The sequence below is a fragment of the Salmo salar genome, chromosome 11 (assembly GCF_965601325.2).
Source record: "Salmo salar chromosome 11, fSalSal1, whole genome shotgun sequence".
Lineage (NCBI taxonomy): Eukaryota > Metazoa > Chordata > Actinopteri > Salmoniformes > Salmonidae > Salmo > Salmo salar.
The window spans coordinates 102,185,356-102,207,203 of NC_138301.1; the positions used below are offsets into that span (position 1 = coordinate 102,185,356).

At 43.4% G+C, this 21,848-nt stretch overlaps 1 protein-coding gene across 2 annotated transcripts in view; it reads right to left on the minus strand.

Moving 5' to 3' along the window:
* Window positions 1-5,914: 5,914 nt before the first annotated feature.
* The window catches only part of LOC106563210 (sodium/glucose cotransporter 1), a 31,631-nt gene continuing 15,697 nt past the window's right edge, over window positions 5,915-21,848 (minus strand). For both annotated transcript variants that reach the window (XM_014128556.3, XM_014128555.3), the window contains 6 exons: window positions 18,185-18,428; window positions 17,562-17,712; window positions 17,253-17,421; window positions 16,776-16,991; window positions 16,531-16,636; window positions 5,915-7,091 (listed from right to left, as the gene is read on the minus strand). In XM_014128556.3, the coding sequence (XP_013984031.1) occupies window positions 6,877-7,091; window positions 16,531-16,636; window positions 16,776-16,991; window positions 17,253-17,421; window positions 17,562-17,712; window positions 18,185-18,428 (1,101 nt within the window). In that variant the 3' untranslated portion in view covers window positions 5,915-6,876. The remainder of the gene's footprint in view (window positions 7,092-16,530; window positions 16,637-16,775; window positions 16,992-17,252; window positions 17,422-17,561; window positions 17,713-18,184; window positions 18,429-21,848) is intronic.

Below are 21,848 nucleotides of genomic sequence, written 5' to 3' on the forward strand. Positions count from 1 at the left end.
GTTTGATTGAATAGAAATCAGCTAATGGCATACCTGAGCAGACAGTATCCCCAAAGTGTTGCTTGAGAACACTGAACACCGCCTTAACATCTGTGACAACAGGGTTGTTACGCATCCAGACTTTGGTCACATCCCATGCCCTCCCCATGAGCCTAGACATCACCTCCCCAACATTCTCAGACCCAGTGTAACCCCTCTTCTCTAAGAAGACTCCCATTAACTCCTCCCACTCCAGGACAGAGTACTTATCTGAGCCATCACCCCTAAAGAAAGGTGGAGGACTAACATCGGACTTCACAACCAGATTCAGCTTGGACGCATCAATAAAGGTTGACCCACACTGCTCAGGCAGGGGAAACTGCTGGGGTTGGTGAGGGGGACAGGCAGGAGCAAGACTTGAAACCCCAGACTGCAGTAAACTCGCTCTGATAGATTCACCTATCTCTAAACCAATCTGCTTAATAATGTCACTAAGCTGACTCGGAGGCGTCCCATTATCACTGAGGACTGTGGATGACGGTACATCAAAAGACAGAGGTGGGATACCCTGGTCAGGTGGAACAAACAGCCTACCCCTCCCAGCGCTTGCAAACTCAGGACTAGCAAACGCTCTACTCCCAGGAGCTGACTGTACAAGTGGTGTAAATGCAAGGACACCCCTCCCTCTACCCACACTAAAATCCCCAGCATAACTAAATTTGTGGACTTGAGAGTCTTCCATGGCTCAACAGAGCACTAAAATACAATGTAATTTACTGCATTCCAATACAAAAAAAATTGCAATAAACAAATTCATCAAAAACATACAAATAAGCACGAATACCTGTATCTAATGAGTATGCTACACTCACATTCACTGTTCACAGTATATATTAGCTTACAGCAAACCATCAACAAATGCGCATGCGCAGGTCGTGCGCCTCAGCCACATGCACAGCTCCCGGGGGTCGGCTTGAGCTGACCAGTCGGCAGGTCACGTCACCAGTTTGTAGCGTGGTTCGTTCTGCGTTGTGTATTTTTATTTAGGACACTGCCACAACTGGAATTCTGTTGGTAGAATCATTTTTATTCGACCTGCACACGAAGAGACAACACACAATATGTTAGCCCTCGGTGCAGTCACAGCTCTCGGGCACCTTGCTAGCTGAAGGTCCGGCAAAAGAGCGGGAACTGCATACATACATTCAGTGCCCAACAGCACACTATACAATCAAAATGATATACAACATATTCAGAACAAAATAAAAGACATACCTGCACACGAAGAGACAACACACAATATGTTAGCCCTTGGTGCAGTCACAGCTCTCGGGCACCTGCGTGAGCACATAGCAACTCACTCAAACACGGTCCCAAATACTCCCAAGTTACAATGGGTACCCTAATTAGCGAGCTTGGTGAAAGTTGTTAACATAAATCTTTATAATTGTTCACATTGTAACAAAACCTATAGTTGCGTAACAGCACTTTATGTAACTTTACCACAGTTTTATATTGCCAAATTACGGCGCCAAGGACAACATACCTTGCTAGCTGAAGGTCCGGCAAAAGAGAACGATAAAAGGGTACGTAAGTACGGATAACCCGCGATGGACCAAACCAAAATATACAAACTTTTACAATTAGGTGTATTTACAATATAGATATCAAAAAATGTTTGTACACTGAAAAATAACATTAACTATGCTGCTGTAATTAAATAAAGAAAACACATTGAATTATTATTATTGTTATTAACTTATTAACATCCCCTCTTGACCTGGCCTACTTGAACTGTCCTTGTGCGCAACTTGGTGCATAATCTAGGGGAACAACATCACTCTACTACACGTACATAGACTGACAGGCTTTACTCAAGGCTTGGTCATTAGTAAAAAATAGAAAAAGCAAGGGCCAAGACAGCTACCTTGAGGTATGCCAAACTTTACCTGGTTTACGTTAGAGAGGCTTCCATTAAAGAACACCCTCTGTGTTGTCTTAGATAGGTAACTCCCAATCCAAGATATGGCAGAGGATGTAAAGCCATTACAGTAGCAGACCAATATCGAGAATGTCAAAAGCTACACTGAAGTGTTACACAACAGCTCCCACAATCTTATTATTCTTAATTTATTTCAGCCAATCATCAGTGATTTGTGTCAGTGCATGATGCCATTGACCTTATCAAGGGCCCCAGGTTCAGAGGAAGCAAAATAGACCCAAAACATCAAAGATCCACCATCATATTTTACAGTAGGTAAAGGGTTATTTTCTCTGCATATGCTTCCTTCTTTCAACACTAAACCCACCACTGGTGTCCTTAAGCCATTTTGCCACAACTTTGGAAGTATGCTTGGAGTCATTGACCATTTGGAAGACCCATTTGCGACCAAGCTTTAACTTCCTGACTGATGTCTTGTGATGTTGCTTCAATATATTCACATAATTTTCCTTCCTCATAATGCCATCTATTTTGTGAAGTGCACCAGTCTCTCATGTAGCAAAGCACCCCCACAACATGATGCTGCCACCCCCGTGCTTCATGGTTGGATGGTGTACTTTGGCTTGCAAGCCTCCCACTTTTCCTCCAAACATAACAATGGTCATTTGGCCAAACAATTCTATTTTTGTTTCATCAGACCAGAGGACATTTCTCCAAAAAGTATGATCTTTGTCCCCATGTGCAGTTGCAAACCATAGTCTGGCTTTTTTATGGCGGTTTTGGAGCAGTGGCTTCTTCCTTGCTGAGCAGCCTTTCAGGTCATGTCGATATAGGACTCGTTTTACTGTGGATATAGATACTTTTGTGCCTGTTTCCTCCAGCATCTTCACAGGGTCCTTTGCTGTTCTGGGATTGATTCGCACCAACAGAACGCGTCTCCTTCCTGAGCGGTATGACTGCTTCGTGGTCCCATTGTGTTTATACTTGCGTACTATTGTTTGTACAGATGAACGTGGTACCTTCAGGCGTTTGGAAATTGCTCCCAAGGATGAACCAGACTTGTGGAGGTCCACAATTTGTTTTTTTTAGGTCTTGGCTGATTGCTTTTGATGTTCCCATGATGTCAAGCAAAGAGGCACTGAGTTTGAAGGTAGGCCTTGAAATACATCCACAGGTACACCTCCAATTGACTCAAATGATATCAATTAGCCTATCAGAAGCTTCTAAAGTCATGACATCATTTTCTGGAATTTTCCAAGCTGTTTAAAGACACAGTCAACTTAGTGTATGTAAACTTCTGACCCACTGGAATTGTGATACAGTGAATTATAAGTGAAATAATCTGTCAACAACTGTTGTAAAAATGACTTGTCATGCACAAAGTAGATGGCCTCACTTGCCAAAACTATAGTTTGTTAACAAGAAATTTGTGGAGTGGTTGAAAATAGTTTTTATGACTCCAACCTAAATGTATGTAAACTTCCGTCTTCAACTGTATTAGCTTAGTAGAACCCCCCCCCCCCCCCCCCAAAGGCTTAGACTTTTAGAGGTTATGGGGCTATTTTGGATTCGCAAGGAGCCTCTTGTAGATTTGATCGTTCTATTGCAGTGCACCTCCGACTCCGCTTTGCTGATGTCGTTTAGTGCGGATCTGATAGAATCTAGCCCTAATTTCTCTGAACAGGGGAAAATAACCACTGTGAATACATTACATGGTATGAAGAAACAATACTCCAGGCTACAGCGTCATTCTACTTGTCTGACAGATAATACTGTATACTGGCCATTGGGGTGGGCTTGGTGTAGGGTTTGGGGGGTCTGTGGTTGGCTTTTGACCATTTATTTGGATTCTTCATGTCCGTATCATTCTATATGTCCGTCTCAAATAAAACTGTGAAGGACCTCGGCGTTACTCTGGACCCTGATCTCTCTTTTGAAGAACATATCAAGACTGTTTCAAGGACAGCTTTTTTCCATCTACGTAACATTGCAAAAATCAGAAACTTTCTGTCCAAAAATGACGCAGAAAAATTAATCCATTCTTTTGTTACTTCTAGGCTGGACTACTGCAATGCTCTACTTTCCGGCTACCCGGATAAAGCACTAAATAAACTTCAGTTAGTGCTAAATACGGCTGCTAGAATCCTGACTAGAACCAAAAAATTTGATCATATTACTCCAGTGCTAGCCTCCCTACACTGGCTTCCTGTTAAGGCAAGGGCTGATTTCAAGGTTTTACTGCTAACCTACAAAGCATTACATGGGCTTGCTCCTACCTATCTTTCCGATTTGGTCCTGCCGTACATACCTACACATACGCTACGGTCACAAGACGCAGGCCTCCTAATTGTCCCTAGAATTTCTAAGCAAACGGCTGGAGGTAGGGCTTTCTCCTATAGAACTCCATTATTATGGAATGGTCTGCCTACCAATGTGAGAGACGCAGACTCTTTACTGAAGACTTATCTCTTCAGTAGGTCCTATGATTAAGTATAGTCTGGCCCAGGAGTGTGAAGGTGAACGGAAAGGCTGGAGCAACGAACCGCCCTTGCTGTCTCTGCCTTGCCGGTTCCCCTCTATCCACTGGGATTCTCTGCCTCTAACCCTTTTACAGGGGCTGAGTCACTGGCTTACTGGTGTTCTTCCATGCCGTCCATGGGAGGAGTGCGTCACTTGAGTGGGTTGAGTCACTGACGTGGTCTTCCTGTCTGGGTTGGCGCCCCCCCTTGGGTTGTGCCATGGCGGAGATCGTTGTGGGCTATACTCGGCCTTGTCTTAGGACGGTAAGTTGGTGGTTGGAGACATCCCTCTAGTGGTGTGGGGGCTGTGCTTTGGCAAAGTGGGTGGGGTTATATCCTGCCTGTTTGGCCCTGTCCGGGGGTATCATCGGATGGGGCCACAGTGTCTTCTGATCCCTCCTGTCTCAGCCTCCAGTATTTATGCTGCAGTAGTTTATGTGTCGGGGGGCTAGGGTCAGTCTGTTACATCTGAAGTATTTCTCTTGTCTTATCCGGTGTCCTGTGTGAATTTAAATATGCTCTCTCTAATTCTCTCTTTCTCTCTTTCTGTCTTTCTCTTGGAGGACCTGAGCCCTAGGACCATGCCTCAGGACTACCTGGTATGATGACTCCTTGCTGTCCCCAGTCCACCTGGCCGTGCTGCTGCTCCAGTTTCAACTGTTCTGCCTGCGGCTATGGAACCCTGACCTGTTCACCGGACGTGCTTGTTGCACCCTCGACAACTACTATGATTATTATTATTTGACCATGCTGGTCATTTATGAACATTTTAACATTTTAACATCTTGACCATGTTCTGTTATAATATCCACCCTGCACAGCCAGAAGAGGACTGGCCACCCCTCATAGCCTGGTTCCTCTCTAGGTTTCTTCCTAGGTTTTTGGCCTTTCTAGGGAGTTTTTCCTAGGGAGTTTTTCCTAGCCACCGTGCTTCTTTCACATGCTTTGCTTGCTGTTTGGGGTTTTAGGCTGGGTTTCTGTACAGCACTTTGAGATATCAGCTGATGTACGAAGGGCTATATAAAAATACATTTGATTTGATTTAGGAAGATGTTTGTTCCAAATCAGATGTTGGGTACTGTATTTACTTAATATTATATGAATTCTATAACTTGAAATGGCCAATTTCTGTGCAATCAAGGCTTAATTTCAGAGTTCAAATAGTTTTTCAACAGAATAACGTTGCAGGAATGCTTATCATATCTGTTTCTAAATAAATTATTTATTTAGTTAGAAACAAAGATGGTGGGTGTCATTGTTTGCTGAAATTACATGGAACGACTCTAATACCATTCTAGGGTTAGGGTATACTTACACTAACAGAGTGTAAACCAATCTTGGCCGTGGCATTTGACATTGTTGGTCCTCCAGGTGCACTTAGTGTTGTGACAAGCAGGGGGGCATGGCTCAGATGTGTGTGTGTATTGAGTGGATTATTACTCCAGTATCATGACAAAATTCCCTGCTCCTTCCATCCTTGAGATGTCATTTATTAGCAAGTAGCAAAACAAAATGACAGCTAGAAAAAATATTAAATATGGCAAAAAATGTTGTTTTTGATAGAACGTCACAAAAACCAGGCTGGATTCACAGTAGGAGACTGAATGTGTGAGTTTGTGCGTCCCTCCCTCTCTGAAAAATATGTTAGTGTTCAACTTTTTTCTTACTAAGATGGAATACATTATTAATTAGATAACAGAAAGTTAGTACATGTCATGCATGCTCATGTATATGGTATTTGTCCTCTCATTACATTACATTTTGTAATGAAAATGTAGGTGCTTCTACACCTGCATTGCTTACTGTTTGGGGTTTTAGGCTGGGTTTCTGTACAGCACTTTAAGATATCCGCTGATGTAAGAAGGGCTATATGAATACATTTGTTTTGATTTTGTCTCAATGCCATTAAATCCACTGGCTGTACAGTGTTACCCTGGTAATGATACTTTTCAATCTTAAATGTATTCATACTGCAGCCCCACCTAGTGGTTGCAATATACCAAACTATAGTAACTTCATGAAGGGCAGAAACTTCAAAGTGAACATTGGATACCATTGGACACTGAGTCCTATTCAGATCCTTCATCAGCATCATCACATTCATTGTACATACACAAAATGTAAAAGTCCACAAAGCAAAGAACACCAAACAAAGGAGCATTGTGACTCCCAGATAGTGTCTAGGACAGTCATACAGGTATGGAGCAGGGTATCTTGAAGCCAAGGCAGTCGTAGCATTGACCACATTATGGGGGTGTGAATAAAACAGTTCAGGACCCCAGATGATGGATAGAGGGAGGGTAAGAGAGGTTGCCATGTACAGTGCATCGTGGGCCTGTGAGTCTGGGGGGGATTTCAGGGTTGAAAGACGAGACTACTCAAGTTTATGGATAGACAGTCCAGACTCTAGGGCAGCGGAGGTCCAGGATGAGATGTTTAACCGTAGAAACCGTGGAAGAAGACACAGACACATAGGAGGATAATGCCATTGGCATTGACCACATTCCTCCACAGGGGTTTCTCTGATGTGTCTGTGAGTTTCCTCTGCAGCTCAGCCTGCTCCTCAGCACTCAGGTTGGGAGCATTCGACTTTTCCAAACCACAGAAGCTCAACACTGCCTTCTTACAACAGCCTGGCTCCTCTGTGGGCTCTGCACAGACACACAAACACAGGGATGAGGACAGTGTGTGTGCGCGTGTGTAGATGTGATAAAAACATTTATGTATAGTGCCTTCAGTAAGTATTCAGACTCCTTGACTTATTCCACATTTTATGTTACAGCCTTATTCTGAAATTGATTAAATTGTCTACACACAATACCCCATAATGACAACGCAAAAACAGGTTATTAGACATTTTTGAAAATGTATTACAAATATAAAACTGAAATTACATTTACATAAGTATTCAGACCCTTTACTCAGTACTTTGAGTAAAGGGTTGAAGAACCTTTGGCAGCGATTACAGCAAGTCTTCTTGGGTATGAAGCGACAAGCTTGGCACACCTGTATTTGAGAAGTTTCTCCCATTCTCCTATGTCCTCTTAAGCTCTGTCAGGTTGGATGGAGAGCACCACTGCACAGCTATTTTCAGGTCTTCAGAGATGTTTGATCACTTTCAAGTCCCGGCTCTGGCTGGGCAACTCAAGGATATTCAGACTTGTCCTAAAGCCACTCCTGCGTTGTCTTGGCTGTGTGCTTAGGGTCGTTGTCTTGTTGGAAGGTGAACCTTCACACCAGTCTGAGGTCCTGAGTGCTCTGGAGCAGGTTTTCATCAAGGATCTCTCTGTACTTTGCTCTGTTCATCAGTGCCTCAATCTTGACTAGTCTCCCTGTCCCTGCCACTGAAAAACATGCTCACAGCATGACGCTGCCACCACCATGCTTCACCGTAGGGATGGTGCCAGGTTTCCCCCAGACATGACGCTTTGCATTCAGGCCAAAGAGTTCAATCTTGGTTTCATCAGACCAGATAATCTTGTTTCTCATGGTCTGAGAGTCTTTAGGCGCCTTTTGGCATTCAATGCTGCAGAAATTTCTTCGTACGCTTCCCCAGATCTGTGACTCGACACAATCCTGTCTGAGCTCTACGGACAATTCCTTTGACCTCATGTCTTGGTTTTCGCTCTGACATGCACTGTCAACTGTGGGATCTTATATAGCCAGGTGTGTGCCTTTCCAAATCATGTCCAATCAATTGAATTTACCACAGGTGGACTTCTTCAATCAAGTTGTAGAAACATCTCAAGAATGATCAATGGAAACAGGATGCACCTGAGCTCAATTTCGACTCTCATAGCAAACGGTTTGAATACTTATGGCAATAAGGTTGTTACGGATACAAGTGTGTATCCTGTATGTGTGTTTCTTTTCTCTCCTTCTCCTCCTCACAGGTGACAATCATCACTCCCCAATCAGTCATCAATCAGTCCCCAAACAGAAGTCACCTGCTCCTCTTCCCTCACCCAATCACAGTCCCTTTCCCTTGGTTTAAAACCCCAGTCAGTTGCAATCTCTCACTAGCTCATTATCACTCTGAGCTCATTCTCACTCTGATCAATCTTTGTGTTCATTCTCTCAATTTCTCTCTCTCTCTGTGTGTCCCTCAATTTCTCTCTCTCTCTCTCTCTCTCTGTGTGTCCCTCTCTCTATCTCTGTATTGATCTCTTTTGTTTTTGCAACTGCATGTCACATTTGTCCAGTAATCCTGTGAGTATTGTTTTGTTGTTTGACTTTTTGTTTGTTTGGTGGGAAAAGGGGGTACCAAGACAAGTCGCCCATGGGCATACATTACCCGTAGGAATACTTTGTCTAAGTACCCTAGTTAGACCTGGGCGGACCACCCACTGTATTTTTGGTTAGTTAGCTAGCTGTTATTGAGGTAGGCTAGTCTAGTTTAGGGGTGTTTTTGGATTATTGTTTCTTTGCTTGGGTCCAGCTCAGCCCCTTTTCTCACACCCCATTACCGTGTGTTTATAAATAAACCATTAGAGTTTGACGGTCGATTGTAGTTGTCTGTGGTTATTGGTTCTCACTGTTTCTTATCACTATTATAATTTGCATGATTTATGTTACGGTCTTGTTGCCATCCCCCCTAGACTGCAGGGCCAAAGGGATTCGTAACATAAGTGGGGGCTCATCCGGGATATGTCCTTACTGACGCCCATGCCGCTCATGCAGATTGTTATTGTGTGGTTAGTTCAGTGTTGAGCGTCATAGCATTAGTGTTTGCTATTTGTTGGCTCTTGTTTGGTAGTAGTTCAAGATGGCTACTTTTGATTTGAAATCCTTTTTGGATAACCCTTCGTGGGAGCTTTTTGACAAGTGTCGAAGAGTTGATTTAATGACCATGGCTGACCATTATTCGTTGTCTATTTCGCAGAGTTTAGTTAAAGCGGAGGTTAAACAACTGGTGTTAAATGTTTTGTTGGAAGAGCAGGTGCTTGTTACCGCTGCCTGAGCCTACTACCCCTGTAGGGGATGTTGCTGCTCCTGTAAGCCCGTCGGTGTCTGAGACCGAAGGCAAGGCTAAAGCTCCAGCCACATTGCCCCGTTTTGATCCGCTCTCCCCAATGTCAACTGGTGATGCCAGAAGGGATGTCCGTTCTATACAGTTTCAACTGGAAGCGGAAGAGAGAGCCCAAATTAGGCGAGAAAATCTCCAGTTAGAAATGTGTAAACTTGAGGCAGAAAAAGAAAGAGAACAGCGGCTGTTAGAGTTGGAAATGTGTAAAATAGAAGCTGAAAAAGAAAGAGAACAGCGGCAGTTGGAAATCTGTAAAATAGAGGCAGAAAGAGAACAGCGGCAGATGGATTTCAAAATGCGTCAAATGGAACTGGAAACAGAGACAGCGAGGCTAGCCTTCGTTCCTACTGTGCCTGTTAGTGAGTCGTCCTCACCAGCTGGAGCTTCCAACACATTTGACATTAGTAGGCAGATTGCCTTAGTACCTTTGTTTAGAAAGTCAGAGGTTGACTCATATTTTTGTGTGTTTGAACGTATAGCCGTAGCCTTGAAATGGCCTGAAGAAGTATGGTGCTTATTACTTCAGTGTAAATTAACTGGTAAAGCCCAAGAGGTTTTATCAGCGATACCTCTGGAAGATAGTTTGAACTATGAAGTGGTCAAAGCTACCGTTCTTCGCGCTTATGAGCTTGTGCCTGAGGCATACCGACAGAGATTTAGGTCTCATAGAAAGTCTCCTAGTAAGACTTATGTGGAGTTTGCTAGAGACAAGGGAAATCTGTTTGATAAATGGCATGCTGCTAGTAAGGTAACTGATTTCAACTCTGTCCGGGAGTTAATTTTGTTGGAAGAGTTTAAAAATAGTTTACCCGAACGCATTGTAGTATACCTAAATGAACAGAAAGTATCCTCCCTGTCAGAAGCGTCTGTGTTGGCAGACGAGTTTGTGTTGACGCACAAGAGTGTGTTTTCGGCTCATACTGAGAGTAGAGCTACTGAGTTGCCTACTTTTAGTCCTAGTCGGCCCACAGTATATCAAGCACGCCAGAAAAATGAGCGTCCCTGTTTCTATTGTCATAAAGTGGGACATGTGATTAATGATTGCTTCCTACTGAAACGCAAACAAGGGATGCCTATTCATGCCAAGCCGCCAACAGGTGTTGGGCTAATTCGTACTGTTGTGAGGTCTGAAATGAAACAAGTGCCTCAGGGTAAATGTAGTTTGAAAGTCTCAGTACCCGACCGCAGTTACGAACCGTTCATTTTCGAGGGGTTTGTGTCCATAGCGAATGACGAAGCATCTCAGCGTCCTGTTAAAATCCTTAGAGATACTGGTGCGGCGCAGTCATTTATATTGTCTGATGTGTTGCCCTTATCCGACAATACATACTGTGGTTCCAGTGTGTTAGTTCAGGGTATTGAAATGGGTTTTGTCCCAGTGCCATTGCACTTTGTGAATGTACACTCTGAGTTAATCAGTGGAATATTCAGAGTGGGGGTACGTCCTATGTTACCAGTAAAAGGTGTGACCTTTATAATGGGTAACGATATTGCCGGAGGAAAGGTAGTACCCGTATTGGAAGTGTTGGATAAAAGTGACCACTCTCTCTCCAATGAGTTGGCACAGAGTTATCCCCATGTGTTCCCCACTTGTGCTGTCACTCGTGCTCAGGCAAGACAAATGGGTGATGTGATAGATTTGTCGAACACTGTTCTGTTCAAAGAAGATGATCAAGAGGATGGGTTGTGTGCTACCTCTGAGAAGCTGATCACCTCTGACAAACAGCCCAGGGAAGATTCGAAGTATGTTGAACTTATTGCTGAGGCAATACAGTTACCAGTCACTCGTGAGCAGCTGATTGCTAACCAGAAGGTTGACAACAAGCTTGCTAAATGTTTTTCTAGCATTGTCTCATTGGAAGAGGTAAAGAAGAAGAACGTGGCTTACTTCCTTGATGGTAATCTCCTCATGCGTAAATGGACATCCCATGTTGACGCAGACAGAGATTGGAATGCTGTTTACCAAATAGTGATTCCTACAGCCTTTCGACACAATGTGTTATCCCTTGCTCATGATCACCAGTGGTCTGGTCATTTAGGAATCACAAAGACTTATGATCGGATCCTTCGACATTTCTTTTGGCCAGGTTTAAAACAAGATGTGGCTCAGTTCTGTCGGACATGCCACACATGTCAGGTTACAGGAAAACCAAATGAGGTTATTCCTCCCGCTCCTCTTCGTCCGATACCTGTCATAGGTAAACCATTTGAACATGTGGTGGTTGATTGTGTTGGACCGTTACCGAAGACAAAATCTGGTAACCAGTTTCTGTTAACGATAATGTGTATGGCAACAAGATACCCCGAAGCCATTCCTCTGAGAAGGATTACAGCTCCGGTGGTGAGTAAAGCCTTAACCTGTTAGGGCTAGGGGGCAGCATTTGCACGTCTGGATAAAAAAAATGTACCCGATTTAATCTGGTTACTAATCCTACCCAGTAACTAGAATATGCATATACTTATTATATATGGATAGAAAACACTCTAAAGTTTCTAAAACTGTTTGAATGGTGTCTGTGAGTATAACAGAACTCATTTGGCAGGCAAAACCCTGAGACATTTTCTGACAGGAAGTGGATACCTGATGTGTTGTATTACCTTTAAACCTATCCCATTGAAAAACACAGGGGCTGAGGAATATTTTGGCACTTCCTATTGCTTCCACTAGATGTCACCAGCCTTTACAAAGTGTTTTGAGTCTTCTGGAGGGAGATCTGACCGAACAAGAGCCATGGAACGATGATGTCCCATTAGACACCTGGCGAGCGAGTTCATGTTGGGTACCCTCGTTCCAATACGTTATAAAAGAGTATGCATTCGTCCACCTTGAATATTATTCATGTTCTGGTTAAAAAAGGCCCTAATGATTTATGCTATACAACGTTTGACATGTTTGAATGAACGTAAATATATTTTTTCCCCTCATTCATGACGAGAAGTCCAGCTGGCTTAGATCATGTGCTAACAAGACGGAGATTTTTGGACATAAATGATGAGCTTTTTTGAACAAAACTACATTCGTTATGGACCTGTGATACCTGGAAGTGACATCTGATGAAGAGAATCAAAGGTAATGGATTATTTACATAGTATTTTCGATTTTAGATCTCCCCAACATGACGTCTAGTCTGTATCGCATCGCGTATTTTTCTGGGCGCAGTGCTCAGATTATTGCAAAGTGTGATTTCCCAGTAAGGTTATTTTTAAATCTGGCAAGTTGATTGCGTTCAAGAGATGTAAATCTATAATTCTTTAAATGACAATATAATATTTTACCAATGTTTTCTAATTTTAATTATTTAATTTGTGACGCTGACTTGACTGCCGGTTATTGGAGGGAAACGATTTCCTCAACATCAATGCCATAGTAAAACGCTGTTTTTGGATATAAATATGAACTTGATAGAACTAAAAATGCATGCATTGTCTAACATAATGTCCTAGGAGTGTCATCTGATGGAGATTGTAAAAGGTTAGTGCATCATTTTAGCTGGTTTTATGGTTTTGGTGACCCTGTCTTTGACTTGACAAAACATTACACACAACTCTTGTAAATGTACTGTCCTAACATACTCTAAATTTATGCTTTCGCCGTAAAACCTTTTTGAAATCGTAAAACGTGGTTAGATTAAGGAGATGTTTATCTTTCAAAGGGTGTAAAATAGTTGTATGTTTGAAAAATTTGAATTTTGACATTTATTTGGATTCAAATTTGCCGCTCTTGAAATGCACCTGCTGTTGATGGAGTGCACCACGGGTGGCACGCTAGCGTCCCACCTAGCCCATAGAGGTTAATTAAGTTCTTCACGACATTCGGGTTACCTAAGGTGGTACAAACTGATCAAGGTACAAATTTCCTGTCAAAGCTCTTCAAGCAGGTGTTAAAATCATTGTCAGTTACGCACCGTGTGTCAAGCGCATATCACCCAGAGTCTCAGGGTGCGCTTGAACGATGGCATCAGACACTGAAGTCTATGCTACGTAAATATTGTTTGGAATCTGAGAAAGATTGGGATGAGGGAGTTCCTCTAGTTTTATTTGCTGCTCGTGAAACTGTACAGGAGTCCCTAGGGTTCAGCCCGGCTGAACTAGTGTTTGGTCACACAGTGAGAGGACCAATGAAAGTCCTTAAAGAACAGTTTTTGTCCCAAGAGTTGTGTACGGGAGAAGAGAATGTGTTGGACTACGTTAGTTGCTTTCGTGAGCGCCTACACCAAGCCTGTGCACTCGCTAAGGAAGCTCTGTCTTCCTCACAGACAAGTATGAAAAGACACTATGATAAACAGGCTGTTTCTCGTCCACTACAGCCATGTGACCAAGTGCTGGTGTTATTGCCTGTTCCAGGATCTTCACTGTCAGCTCGTTTCTCTGGTCCTTATTTGATTGAGAAGAAGTTAAGTGAAACTGATTATGTGCTTCAAACTCCTGATAGAAAACGCCAATCTCGTGTGTGCCACATTAACATGATGAAAGCATACCACACCCGACCCATCACCCAGGTAGATAGTTCAACCACAGCGGAAGTTACTGCTATTTCTGCTGCTTCTACTGCTATGGTAATGGACTGTCATATTGATGATGTTGATGGATTAGAGTTGCGCAATACTCAGCAGCAGTGCGTTAGATTGCCCAACTCAGAAATGCTGATGTCTCTCCAGTCAGGTCTGGTTCATTTAACGGAAGGACAGGCCGACGATATTGTGAGGCTACTCCACAGTTTTCCATGTATCTTCAATGACGTTCCTACTCGCACAAATGTGTTGGAACATGACATTAATGTTGGAAATGCTGCCCCTATCAAGCAACACCCATATCGTGTCAATGCTTCTAAAAGGAAGATAATGAGGGATGAAGTGAAATATTTGTTGGAAAATTACCTGGCTACGCCAAGTTCAAGCCCTTGGAGTTCTCCTTGCATTCTGGTTCCTAAACCTGATGGTACGTCCAGGTTATGTATGGATTATCGAAAGGTAAATTCTGTCACACTGCCAGATTCGTTCCCGTTACCCAGACTGGACGACTGTATCGACACTGTTGGTGCTGCTAATTATGTAACTAAGTTGGACCTCTTAAAAGGTTACTGGCAGGTTCCGTTAACCTCACGGGCTTCTGAGATTTGTGCCTTTGTTACCCCAGACAACTTCTTACAATACTCTGTCATGGCTTTTGGGATGCGAAATGCACCAGCCACTTTTCAACGACTGGTTAACACCGTATTAGCTGGCGTTCCCAATTGTAGTGCATATCTTGATGATCTAGTGATTTATTCATCTGAGTGGTCAGATCATGTTAACTCTCTAAGGGTAGTATGTGAACGTTTGGCAGCTGCTTCTCTAACCCTGAACTTAGCAAAGTGCGAGTTTGGGAAGGCCACTGTTACCTATCTCGGCAAAGAGGTAGGCCATGGACAGGTGCGCCCTGTTGATGATAAGGTCTTAGCTATCACTGCATTCCCTGCACCTACAACCAGACGAGAACTACGCCGCTTTTTAGGGATGGTTGGCTACTACCGTAGCTTCTGTAAAAACTTCTCTGCGGTAGTTGCTCCATTGACCGATTTGCTCAGTCCGGCTAGATCGTTTGTGTGGTCCCCGGATTGTAAGGTAGCTTTTGAAACTGCTAAAGTACTCTTATGTAATACCCCTGTACTTGCTGCTCCGGATTTTGAAAAACCATTTAAACTTGAGGTAGATGCTAGTGCCAGAGGTGCTGGTGCTGTTCTACTTCAGCAGGACAAGAGTGGACTGGATCATCCTGTATGTTATTTCTCCAGAAAGTTTAACAAATGTCAGTCAAACTATGCCACCATCGAGCAAGAAGCTCTAGCGTTGTTGTTAGCTCTGCAATATTTTGAGGTGTATATTGGGTCTAGTGCCCTACCTGTGACTGTATATACGGACCATAACCCCTTAGTGTTTCTCCACCGTATGTAGAACCAGCGCCTTATGCGTTGGGCTCTTATTGTGCAGAATTATAATTTGGAGATCTGCCACAAGAAGGGTTCTGATAATGTATTCGCAGATGCTTTGTCTCGTGTGTAAAATAATAATTTTTGTATATTTTTACTAAGGTTGACTGATTGTTGATCGTGTAGTATTCATTTGTAAATACTTTGTTCGCAATCCCCCCTGGGGTTGCTCTTTTAAGGGTGGGAGTGTTACGGATACAAGTGTGTATCCTGTATGTGTGTTTCTTTTCTCTCCTTCTCCTCCTCACAGGTGACAATCATCACTCCCCAATCAGTCATCAATCAGTCCCCAAACAGAAGTCACCTGCTCCTCTTCCCTCACCCAATCACAGTCCCTTTCCCTTGGTTTAAAACCCCAGTCAGTTGCAATCTCTCACTAGCTCATTATCACTCTGAGCTCATTCTCACTCTGATCAATCTTTGTGTTCATTCTCTCAATTTCTCTCTCTCTCTGTGTGTCCCTCTCTCTATCTCTGTATTGATCTCTTTTGTTTTTGCAACTGCATGTCACATTTGTCCAGTAATCCTGTGAGTATTGTTTTGTTGTTTGACTGTTTGTTTGTTTGGTGGGAAAAGGGGGTACCAAGACAAGTCGCCCATGGGCATACATTACCCGTAGGAATACTTTGTCTAAGTACCCTAGTTAGACCTGGGCGGACCACCCACTGTATTTTTGGTTAGTTAGCTAGCTGTTATTGAGGTAGGCTAGTCTAGTTTAGGGGTGTTTTTGGATTATTGTTTCTTTGTTTGGGTCCAGCTCAGCCCCTTTTCTCAAACCCCATTACCGTGTGTTTATAAATAAACCATTAGAGTTTGACGGTCGATTGTAGTTGTCTGTGGTTATTGGTTCTCACTGTTTCTTATCACTATTATAATTTGCATGATTTATGTTACGGTCTCGTTGCCATCCCCCCTAGACTGCAGGGCCAAAGGGATTCGTAACAAAGGTATTTCTGTTTTTTATTTTATTATTACCTTTAATCGCTTTGTCATTATGGAGTATTGTGTGTAGATTGCTGAGGATTTTTTTCAAATTCATTCAAGGCACTGTATGTCACGGAATAACAGATGGAGATGGGAGAGAGACCTCTCTTACCTTCAATATCCATATAGTCTGATTCTTGGTTTTCTGTCCAATCATCTATCTCCAGATCCAACCTCTCCTCTGTGTGGTTCCTCAGCTTCCAGCACAACCGGTACAACTGGAGTTGCAGGGAGGTAGAGGCATGGGACAAACAAATGTTTGTTTAGAAATAGCAGAGTGACTGAGTTTTTATACAATTAGCATTCACGGATGGAAGAATAACAATCATTTTGGTATTGGTGGAAGTTGTAACTTACATGTTTGTCTTCAATGGGTTTGGTCATGAGGGAGATGGTGAGTATCACCAAGCACGAAATGCAGAACAGAATGATGGAGAAGTAGAGGTAGTGGACCCCACAGATGATCTCAGGACAGTTAGTAGGGGCCACACAGCTGCCCGTCCCATAGGCAAACTCAGCGATCATCCTGGATAGGCCAATGGCCAGGCCTATCATAAGCCCATAGAACACACCCTGAAGGGGGGGAGAGGAGAGTGAAGAGAAGTCTGTTACTTAACACTTTTTCATGGTTCACTTCCTATTACACAAAAAAACTTTAACAGAAACAAGACAGTAAATGGTGAACGTGGTAACCAGGGACCTTTGAGCCAAACCGACAGAGTACAGATAAACTACATTACATTAGACCACAGGTTAAATTAACCAGTTCAAACAACAAGTAGCTAAAGTAAACTAGTTTATATCACAGGGAGTTTGGTTTAGATGGAGACTCACCGGCTCGTTGACGCGCTTACAGAAGATGGCGAGCATGAAGGTGGCTGCGATGGGCGGGGTCAGGTAGCTGGTGATGGACTGGATGTAGTCAAAGAGCTGGCCGCTCTGAGCAGACTGGACCACAGGGATCCACGCTATACTCACCCCGATCAGAACCAGGATAAATACCCTTCACAGACAAGGATAATACAATCAATCTTACCCATTTATCTAAAATACAAACATACACAAACACTAGCATAGTGACATATGCATTAAAGCAATTTAACTCCAAAGAAGTTGAGCATGCAGAGATGTGTGTTACTGTACCTCCCAGCGATCATGAGTTCCTTCTCGGAGGCGGAGCTGCGTATCTTGGTGTAGATGTCCATGGTGAACAGGGTGCTGGCGCTGTTGAAGATGGAGGTCAGGGAGCTCATCAGAGACGCCATCATCACCGACAGCATCAGGCCTCGCAGACCTGCAGGTGAGAGGGAGAGGACAAGAAGAGAGCAGGGAGGAGGTAATGAGAAGGATAACAGGATGGAAGGGAAGGTGGATTAGGATAGGTGTGGAAAAGAGAAAAGATGAGGAATAAGAGACAAACAAATGTGATGGTTGGTTGTAGTAGACAACAACTATTGTCCTGGTATAAGGACTAGTACTGTATTTAGTACAATAGTACACTATTTGTAGCAGTAGTGGTGCCAGGACTGTCATTGTTACTACAGATGTAGGATCTTATACATTTGTAGTGTATTTGCGGTTTAAAAAGGCTTTAGAAGTTTGTAATTTCGACTTCTGAAAAATGTATCAACCCATACAGAAATGTCCATTAATTATAACCTACATAATAATTCACATTTTCCTGTTGCTGCAGCATTTTTTTCCTGCTGTAGCAAACTGGCTCAAATCAAGATTCTACATCTGTACATGTGTCTTCTGTTATCCACCATTTGGCATGAGGTCTACCACCAGTTTGGGATAGGCGATGTTGGTGCAGCCCACGCTGGCACCACAGTACGTCTGGCACTCATCTGGGTCCACACACGCCACCTCGTCTGGGTAGAGGATTCGGCTGATCATGCCAGGGAAGACCATGACGAACATGGGCAACAGCTTCAGGTAGCCACACAGGATGCAGCCAGCCTTGACATGAGACAGACTTTTGGCAGATAGACAGCGCTGGACAATCACCTAGAGGACAGGGGAGTAAAAAGGCCTCCAGTGACTAGAGGTGATAGATTGAATCTTCAAGGCTCAGTTTTTATGGTCAAAGTATACAGAACTCTGTGTAAGTATGGTGCCGCTGTATTGCTTCAATATGCCAAGAATCCATATCAAGAGAGGGAAAAAACGGGTTTGAAGAAAAATGCACTCATTACTTCCATACAAACACAGATCTACTGACAGGCACAAATGTGTATGCACTATGCAGCTTTTTTATTGTACTTTTTACCCCTTTTTCTCCACAATTGGTAGTTAGTCTTGTCCCATCGAGGCAACTCCCATATGGACTCAGGAGAGGCAAAGGTCAAAAGCCATGCGTCCTCCAAAACACAGCCATGCCAAGCCGCACTGCTCACTTAACCCAGAAGCCAGCTGCACCAATGTGTCAGAGGAAACACCATACAACTGCCGACCAAAGTCAGAGTGCATGCGCCCAGCCTGCCACTGAAGTTGCTAGAGCCCGATGGGACAAGGACATCCCGCCTTGCCAAACCCTCCCTAGCCCAGACAACACTGGGTCAATTGTGCGCTGCCTCATGGGTCTCCCAGTCACGGCCGGCTGCGACACAACCTGGGATTGAACCCTGGTCTGTAATAACGCCTCTACTACTGCAATGAAGTGTCTTAGACCACTGCGCCACTCGAGAGGCCCACTATGCAGCTTTTCTAGTTGAAATATTCATCAAATTAAATGTTTTCCTTTCCAAACATGACCCAAATTGCTGAGCACAATAGAATGCATGTGAGCCTCAGCCAAGTGGGGTAATCAGATAGGAATTAGACAAACAGAAACTAAGATAAGCTTAGAAAGATAGGTGGGATGGGCTGAGGGATATGGGTTGGGATATGGAACTGGAGACAAGTGGGAGTGGAGTTGCTGGGCAGAGATAGAATGACGGTCAAAGATAAAAGTAAAAATAAACAAAACAAAAAAATATGTTCGAATGACACGGAGGGTCTCGGATGGTTGATGGGCAGCTCTCTGGAAACTGGAAGGATGTTGGTGGCCTGGCGGTTGGGAGATTGGGCCGGTGGCCGATATGTCGCTGGTTCGGGTCCCCATTTTGACTTGGGCAGGGCGATGACCCTGGTTGCTTCTGTGGGTCGCTATGGATGGGAGTCTGTTAGATCAGTGGTTCCCCAACTTTTATAGTCCCATACCCCTTCAATAATTCAACCTCCAGCTGTGTACCCCCTCTAGCACCAGGGTCAGCGCACTCTCAAATGTTGTTTTTTTGCCCTCATTGTAAGCCTGCCACACACACACTATACGATACATTTATTAAACATAAGAATGAGTGTGAGTTTTTGTCACCACCCGGCTCGTGGGAAGTGACAAAGAGCTCTTATAGGACCAGAGCACAAATAATAATATAATAATCAATCATTTTAGCCATCTTACATATAAAACCTTATTTGTTCATGAAAAATGGTGAATAACTCACCACAGGTTAATGAGAAGGGTGTGCTTGAAAGGATGAACATAACTCTGCAATGTTGGGTTGTATTGGAGAGAGTCTGTCTTAAATAATTTTCCCCACACAGTCTGTGCCTGTATTTAGTTTTCATGCTAGTGAGGGCCGAGAATCCACTCTTACATAGGTGCGTGGTTGCAAAGGGCATCAGTGTCTTAACAGCATGATTTGCCAAGGCAAGAAACTCTGAGCACAGCCCTATCCAGAAATCTGGCAGGGGCTTCTGATTTAAATTACATTTTCACAGAACCGCTTGTTGCAATTTCGATGAGGCTCTCTTGTTCAGATAGCAGAAAGTGGACTGGAGGCAGGACATTGAAAGGGATAACGAATCCAGTTGTTTGTGTCGTCCGTTTCGGGAAAGTACATGCGTAATTGCGCACCTAGCTCACTCAGGTGCTTCTCTATATCACATTTGACATTTGTCCGTAAGCTTGAGTTCATTTGCACACAAAAAAATCATACAATGATGGAATGATCTGTGTGTTGTCCTTGTTAATGCAGGTAGAAAAGAGCTCCAACTTCTTAATCATAGCCTCAATTTTGTCCCGCACATTGAATATAGTTGTGGAGAGTCTCTGTAATCCTAGATTCAGATCATTCAAGTGAGAAAAAAACATCACCCAGATAGGCCAGTCGCGTGAGAAACTCGTCATCATGCAAGCAGTCAGACAAGTGAAAATGATGGTCAGTAAAGAAAACTTTAAGTTCGTCTCTCAATTAAAAAAAAACATGTCAATACTTTGCCACTTGATATCCAGCGCACTTCTGTATGTTGTAAAAGCGTTACATGGTCGCTGCCCATATCATTATGTAATGCAGAAAATACACGAGAGTTCAGGGGCCTTGCTTTAACAAAGTTAACCATTTTCACTGTAGTGTCCAAAATGTCTTTCAAGCTGTCAGGCATCCCCTTGGCAGCAAGAGCCTCTCAGTGGATGCTGCAGTGTACCCAAGTGGAGTCAGGAGCAACTGCTAGCACGTGCATTACCACTCCACTATGTCTCCCTGTCATGGCTTTTGCACCATCAGTATAGATACCAACACATCTTGACCACCAAAGTCCATTTGATGTCACAAAGCTGTCCAGTACTTTAAAAATATCCTCTCATGTTGTCCTGGTTTCCACTGGTTTGCAGAAGAGGATGTCTTCCTTAATTCACCCCGCATCAACGTAATGAACATATACCAGGATCTGTGCCAGGCCCGCCACGTCTGTTGACTCATCCAGCTGTAACGCATAGAATTCACTGGCTTGTATGCGAAGCAGTAATTGTTTCATCTCCTGCCATGTCACTGATGCGTCGTGAAACAGTGTTGTTTGATGGAGACATTGTTAGTATATCTTTTGGGGCCTTTTCCCCCAGCATTGTCTCAGACATATTTGCGACAGCAGGAAGAACTAAGTCCTCCACAATAGTATGCCTGTCCTAGCCACTCGGTAGCTCACCATATAAAATGCTTCTAGCCCCTTCTTATTAATGGTGTCTTACTACTCAAGTCGTCTTTATTCTCGCTCAAAAAACTCCTGTGGCTTATTTTTCAAATGATCATGTTTCATTTGTATATGTCTGCGCAAAAGTGAAGGTTTCCCACGAGAGAGTAACGGTTAATGTGATTGGAGGTTAATTATTTGACTAGGCTACCTGTATTTGACATTGTGTTGTTATTTCGCTGAACACTAGATGGTTTCATTTTATTTTTGACAGTGAAACGAGGCTACTGTCACGGCTGTTTGAAGGATCAGACCAAAATGCAGCGTGTTTGTAGTTCCACATCTTTATTTATTTGTGAAACGTAATGCAATACACTAAATACTTGAATTAACAAAAACAACAAACCGTGACGCAGAGAGAAACAAACACTACTCAAAAGATAATAACCCACAAAACAGGAAGAGAAAAACCCCTAC